Genomic DNA, 7,528 nt, shown 5'->3' on the forward strand with positions numbered 1-7,528 from the left:
TTGGTCTTCGATTTTTAAAAAGGTATATGATTATGTGTTTATTTATGTATTTTACTCATGCTCACATGCCTCTGAATGTTTGTTTTTGTTGACTTATTGAATATGCCATCAACCTGCCAAGGACTACAGATGAAAATGAATCTGTGTGGCTAAACCTAGCATATTTACTCGATGAATTTAAGTGCTCGTATTAATTAATATCCATTGTCCCTTTTAAATAAACATAAACATAAACTGAGATAAATTGATCTCAGTTGACTGCAAAATGTTAGCAGGACTAAACAAACATTAACTGTATCTCGGCTCATTTAGCAGCTCCGCTTGGTTAATCATATTCACAGATCCATTTTTACGATAAATGGCGATTTTGCGGTCTATCAGTTTATATAAAACTTAGTGAAGGCAGTGAGGGAGTGCAGGGTTTTCTATTGGCTGACATGAAATAGACTTCCTCTCTGTTACAGTGACAGTTGTATGACATCTAATTACACAGATTACGCTGTTTAACATTAATGTTGAATGGCTTGTAACTAAATTAATGCATCCCATCTCATTCTTTCAAGCTTAAATACACACACAAATTAAAATACATGCCTTGTTATTGTGATTATTGAGGGCATTGAGTTGAATCCATTCAGAATAATGAAGTAGCTCAAATTCCCTTTCACAGAGGCATATAGACGTGCTTCTGTGAAACTCTTCTTCAGTGGCTCCTTGTTAAATCCAGAACTGAATTCAAAATCATTCTGAAACCTGCTCCCAGTTTGGATTTGGAGACAGACACCCTCTCTACTTTCAATGTTAGGCTTACAACTTTCCTTTTTGACAAAGGATATTATCATTAGTTATTATTTATCTCTAGGGCTAATTACGCACACCCCACTTTTCAGTTATTTATTTGTAAAAAATGTTTGGAATCATGTATGATTTTCGTTCCACTTCTCACGTGTTCCACTTTGTGTTGGTCTTTCACGTGGAACTCCAATAAAACTGATTCATGTTTGTGGCTGTAATGTGACAAAATGTGGGAAAGTTCAAGGGGGCCAAATACTTCTGCAAGCCACTATATATGTGTAAATCTGTGATAAAACAAGGTGTTTGAAGCCTCTTATCTAATGTGGGTTAGGACAGGGTTCATCTCCATGCATACAGAAAATGAGTGGATGAACAGATGGATAATAACTGCACTACAGTCTTTATGATTGTTTTGTGCCAGTTTACAAAAGTCATTTCAGTTTTATTCAAAGCAGGGAACTCATTTTAAACAGAAAGCTGCACAGAGCAGAGAATTCTTACTCTGTCTATTTAGCAAATTAAAGGCTTTAATAATGAAAACCAGCTGTGTTTACAGGAGGAAATCGTGTATAAATGTGAATGGAACCGGTTCAGTTTACGCTGTGTTCAGTAAACTCGACATCATTAGAGAAGTGCAGTAAGTGAACCAGGGTTGGGAAGATATGAGAGCAGTGCTTCCCGTGATATATATTTCAATGATAATCTCAAGTCAGAGAGTATCCCCTTGACAATATTAAGACAGGTTTCCTTACAGTATGGGCTTATGTGTTTAAACTCTTCTTTAATTAAGTTTATGTTGATCTAGTTTGATGCCTGAGTTTGTTATGGCCAGAGGTGCAAAGCTGACACATGTCTCTGCAATTAGGAACAAAACACTTTAGCAGTTATTGAATTTACTGAAGATCCAAACCCCAAATCACAAAGTTAATTATACAAATATGCAGATGCAAGATTATGTAACTTAACATTTATGAAAAACCTGCCACTCATGATGATGAGACAATGATTTTTAGCCAGTATTGGGGTTCTTGTATTTCCTGTGGAAAGCAACTAATTACACATTTTTTTCCTGCCTTTCTCTGTAACACAGCGTCATATGGCTGGCAGTAAATACTACGCTGTTAAGCCTTGCATACGGCCACATTGTATAAGCACAAATCCTAACAAATTCTGTATCAGCACAGAAGCAGCCTTAGCGGCACGTCACAGAAAAGGTTGTGCTGACAGTGATTGGAAATGGGTCGTCTCTGCTTCTATTTTTTGTTGGGATTCAAAATTCGGCTGCGTGTCTGGGGTCTGTGCTTACTCGGTTTAAACATCTCTGGATCTGAGGATCTGATTGCCTTTAGAGGTGACAGGAGAGGTGAGGTGGTGTTAGCAACTATAGATATGCCAGTTTTTTACGGCTGTTTCCTTTGGTGCAATAAATTATAAATAATGTGCACATCTCTTCATTTGAAAGTGGTTACACTGTCGAGGATATTACTGTGACATCACATATGCAAAACCCCTGTTATGATGTTTCTCTGTTCACCCATAATGCAGATAATTAAAGAACTTATGCAATTCAAGTAATCACATAATCGTTTGGATTGCAACTCTGTGATATGCAATAATGTGATGATGAATGTAGGAACTGCAATGTGCTACACACTCCCTGCAATCTGCTCATGATTCTTCTTTCTTTCTAACCTTTGACCTCTCATAATTCAACGCTGCACCGAAGCTTTAACAGCTCCCTCGTAATACTGTAGGCTTTTTCATGCAGATAATGAGAGCAACCAATTATTCATTCACTTTAATATTTCAAGCAAACTTAACTCATTAAATTTACACCCTAGCTAAAGGACATAACATTATTTTTGTGCAGCACAGGTAATGGTTTCATTTGTTAAGCGAATAAAAATGTATATCAGCAGCTCATGCACAGACTACATTGTACTTTTTGGATAAATGCTGCTGCATGAAATCCTGGAGACGGGTGAGGGAATCAAAATATGGATAAAAGTCAGAATAGAGAGTTTTTAAGCCAAATGTTTGTTTGTATGTTTTTTGCTGAAGCGCACATATTTAGTAGCTACACAAAACCACACAAACATGTGCAAAAGCAAGCAAACAGTGCACACAAAGGTTTGTGCCACTTTCTCTTTGCCTTCACTTTATCTGCCTGTTCCCGCTCTGTCTCTTTTCTCTGTCTCTCTCTCTCTGAATATTTTAGTATTGATGAGCCCATTACTGATGATAACACAGTGCAACATCAGCATCCTTTCTCCCTCTCCCTGTCTCCCTCTCTCCAACACACACACACACACATGCTCACTCATCAGGAGTCGGGTTACAAGTCTGCCTCTGCTGTGTACTTCTGTGCATTTCGCTGTGAGTGTGTGTGTTCAGCGGGAGGCTGGGGGAATCTGACTGCCTGGCGTCGCTCCAACAAACTGCACTATTTTTCAGGCTGGATACCATTCACGTGCACACCAGCTGACGCACAGATACACACACACAGGGGCGATGTGTGTCAGCTGTTAAAATGATAACAGCGAATAAGCAAAGTGCACTGAATGCGAACATGGCTTCCTAAAAGGATGTTTAGAACCCGCAAAACACTTCAAGTAACGTAACGGCGCATGGCACAAACATTAAACACAGAGCGGCGAACGATTCGGTGGCAGCGTGCATCTGATACTGTAGAGCGCTGTCACTGTGTCAGATGATGAATAACTGCCTCTCAAAGCAACGATCCAGGAATCCATACCTCTGAAAACCCATCACAATGACAAAAATGCAAAAGCCTGCAGATGTCTCTCTCAGAATTTTCAGCCAAAAGCGCTGCATTTGATCTCAGCACGCAGTCGCAGGAGGCTCACATCCCAACGGGTGCAGGCATGACATCTGCTTTTCTGTATTTTGTCAAAGTGCCACACTTAATGACCCCCTCAGATCACCGGTGTGCGCTGTCAAACCTGCTCGAGCGTGAGGGAAGCAGGTGAGACCAGCTACTGAATCTAATTGTATATCAGAGATCACTGACATCCATGTGGCACATTCATTATTCCCACAAACTTCTGGCTATAATCTTTTTTTTTTCCAGGAATGGCCAACAAACGCTCAAAGTAAGAAGCTTAGTCTTCTCTGCGGTGAGGTGAATGAAAGTCATTATCCTCCAGTGATTTCCTTTATTGAGTTTAAACCAATAATGAAGGAGGGAATAAAAGCCATTAGAGGATTTTTTTTCCAACTTTCAGACAGAGCTGAAATTACTATGAGGGAGATTTTACTAATATATGTGCAGTCATTGTAAAATGACATCACTGGGTTATTATCCACAAATGATCTTATTCAGTTACAAAGGAGGCGAGGGGGGTGGGGAGTTTTATAAAACACACAGTGTGCTACGGATGCCTTCCTTGGGGAGAAATCCTTGCTATCTGATCGGTTTGCTCATGCAGTGTCACTTTAATTTGAGAGCAGGCTTTGTGAGCTTACACAGTAAACTTTAATTTCAGACGGCAGAGAGCTGGTTCTACGTGAGGACCGCGCTGCTTTATTAACTAACATTTAGATAATCATTGAGCCCTGACATTTAAAAGTTCATCAGTGTTCAGGCAGGTGTCAGCGTGAAGACTCACGTCAAACAGACAGAGGGCAAACAGCTACAGCACACAACACAATGAACTCCAGCACAGCAACACATCCAGCTGAAGCAATGATTAATACAGCGTTTTATAAACAGCCCTCTGACACGACAAACACTGTATGCCAGACAAAACTAGGATGCGATACTGGGCTGCTACATTGGATCAAATAGAGCAGCCAATTATTATAATGATCATGTCAGCCTCCTTTGATCCAGGGCTCATCGTTGCCTTCCTGTGAAAGAAAAAAAAAACATCTATCTTTTTTAGAAAGTAAAAAAAACAGCCTCGGGAACGGGAATGAACATTAACTCTGAAAAAGAGCCCCGGTTTAAGCTCTGTGATGATGTATTTCAGGGTTTCAGCAGACAAAAATCTGTACAACAGAAGAATTTATCTCAAAAAGGTCGGGGGATTTCAAACATAATTTCCCTTATAAGGCATTCTCTATAATGGATTTCAAAGTGGCAGATAATAGCTTTATAGATGAGTTATAAACCGCATCAGATGTGTGTGTGTGTGTGTGTGTGTGTGTGTGCGTGTTCATTCTTTCTTTTGAGTAGGCTTAACATGTCAGCAAGACATAAAGGCATGCAGAAAAAGTCAGAAACAGATATCTATGCAGTTGCCAGAGAGCCTTTTTCCAGGTCAAAGGTTGGCTCCAGTCACTCAGTTTTTCCCCAACTTGTCGACCCACAGTTGCACTTATTTTAGTTCATCTTAAAACCTGGCTAAATTACTTCTAAAACATTAATAAAGCTGTTAGCAACAGCTTATAAACCATTTACGAAGGGTACCTTATTAGAAAGACAGGGCAAGACTATCATTAATTCTAGATCTAGTCTGCCCTTAAAATATGTTTTTAATATCATAGTTTTCATGGAGAGAATCCAGTTAGGAGGCATATCACGGCTGGCGGTGTATTTCTCCCTGTAGGAATATTAGAGGAAGAGTAGCCCATCAGTGTAATGTCATGATTTCCTGGAAGATACAAAGGGGCGATAAGGTCACCAAATTCCCTGCGGGAGCAGTCAGAGAACATTTTGGTGACGTGACGGTGATTTTGTGTGCGGGTTTGCACTGACAGCTGCATGCATGGTTCACGTGGGGTCTATTACCGCCGCTGTCAGTGCGGAGATTGACACCCTGCAGGTCGCACTCACACTGCTGCTACTACTACACACACACCACTCAGTATTTGGCTCGCTGCTAGACGCCATGTGTTTCCACAGCGGAAGAGTGGCAGGCAGCTTCGAGATGCAAACACTTATCAGAAACACTCGCACTTACATCTCAGAGGACGGCGGCTGGCTACGGCAGAGGAGCGCGTGTCCGCACGCTTGTCCCATCGCGCATCCTGCCTCGCGCCTCTCCGGTTTGCCCGAACAGCTGCAGCTGGAAGCAGGGATCAGCCCGTGCGCGAGTCTCTTAGGCCGGGAGGGGTAAAGGAGGACGGACCGACGGATGGGTGGACGGCTGGGTGTGTGCTTCTCTCTCCTCACCCCCCAGTGCGGTACGCCTCTCTGCGATTCCGCTGTCCGCTGCTGCCTCCTCTTTCGAGCTCTGACAGCGCGCGGGGATTGGTCGGGACCCGGTAACTGATATATGAGCTGTGGCGAGCTGGGATATAACAGCTGAGCAGAGAGAGAGAGGAGAGAGAGAGAGAGAGAGAGAGAGCTAACACATGGAAGCGTCCACGAGAAAGACGCGTGTGGCTGAGGCACGTCACTCGTCCGCGTGCGCTGAAAAACAGTCCTTCCTTTTAGGCAATGCCCGCTCCCTCCGCGAGCGCCGGGCGATTTATCCGTGAAAATGAAAGTTGCATTGTTGTGAATATTTAACTTTTCACGGCGTGTCCCCACTGCGCGCGCTCATGCTCCAAATCGTCCTTCGTAGAGTACGGGCTCCTCCGGACACACTTGGAAATGTTTTCTCTGCACTTCTCAAACAGAAGACCTCACGGTTTTATTGGAAAACACTCGTGTGTCTGTGTGTGACAGGGGACAGGTCTCAAGGTCCAGATCTTTTTCTGCCATATATGGCCCTTCCAGTACACTCGCGGAAGGAGCGATGCGGAGCTTGACGGGAGCACCGGGATTGTTTGTTTACGTCCAAAGCCTGTAAATGTGGTGTCAGGTGTCAGCAGTTTAACATCTCAGTGCTCAGTTATTGTTGCCTCATATGTTAAAGGAAGTAAGTAGTTTGTATAATAATACAGCCCCCTTCGCCTAAAACCACATGTCCGCATGTGTTTGCAATCATTTTGTCTGATTGGTCTTCTACCGGAGGCTGTGTGAGCATGAAGACACCGTGACTGATTGACACATTTGTGGTCTGTGTTTGCTCAGTTGCATATGTGCATCTTCATCATCGTCATGATCAGAACGACCAATTAAACATCTGTGTGAATGACCAGGATTTCATATCATATCAGCTACAGGGCCTAGCATCGATCTACATAGTAGTAGGGCTTTCTTTGAGTTTTGGTGCGTGGCGCTATTTCTGTGTTTACATCTGGATTGTGTTTTCTCCTGTTTTATTATTTTTGCTCTGGTCACGAGAACTCAATATATAATTGGCAAAACTGCAGTCTGTTTGTATAAGTAAAGATAGTCGTATAGTCATATATTAGATCAAACATTGTTACTACAATAAAACAGTGAAAAAATGAAATCTGTAACTATTGATATTAATAATTTGTCAGTTATACTACACTGGTATGCAAATATGCACAATGTGAGGACCTCTGAGCTTGAATACAGTACGGTCACCATTAATGATACAGTTATGGTAAAAATATAAGGACACCTTCTGTCAGTTCTAAGGTTTTACATAACAGGATATAACAAAAACAGGTAAATACAGCCTCAGATGAACTACGGCACATGACATATATACAGTTCATATATTTTACAAGAAACTAAGCAGAAGCAGTTTGTGAAGAACTAGTTACACCCTTACTGCTTCCATAGGAATTAAGAGGGTAAATAACGGCCAGGTGCAAATGCAAAGAAGCTGCTGCACCAAAAACGTGAGAGTGATTGCTTTAGTTGCTAGCAGACTGCCACAGTTGCCTGTAGTTTTTCATGTCTGTCTGC

General features: G+C 41.9%; 1 protein-coding gene across 1 annotated transcript in view; it reads right to left on the bottom strand.

Annotated features, from left to right (window-relative positions):
* pde2a (phosphodiesterase 2A) overlaps positions 1-6,938 on the bottom strand; it is a 172,877-nt gene extending 165,939 nt beyond the window's left edge. Inside the window, exon 1 of the mRNA XM_082503218.1 lies at positions 5,721-6,938. Coding sequence (XP_082359344.1) covers positions 5,721-5,779 — 59 coding nt within the window. The 5' untranslated portion in view covers positions 5,780-6,938. The remainder of the gene's footprint in view (positions 1-5,720) is intronic.
* Between the last annotated feature and the right edge of the window lie 590 nt (positions 6,939-7,528).

Source organism: Aulonocara stuartgranti (genome assembly GCF_965226115.1).
Source record: "Aulonocara stuartgranti genome assembly, chromosome: 14".
NCBI classification, from domain to species: domain Eukaryota; kingdom Metazoa; phylum Chordata; class Actinopteri; order Cichliformes; family Cichlidae; genus Aulonocara; species Aulonocara stuartgranti.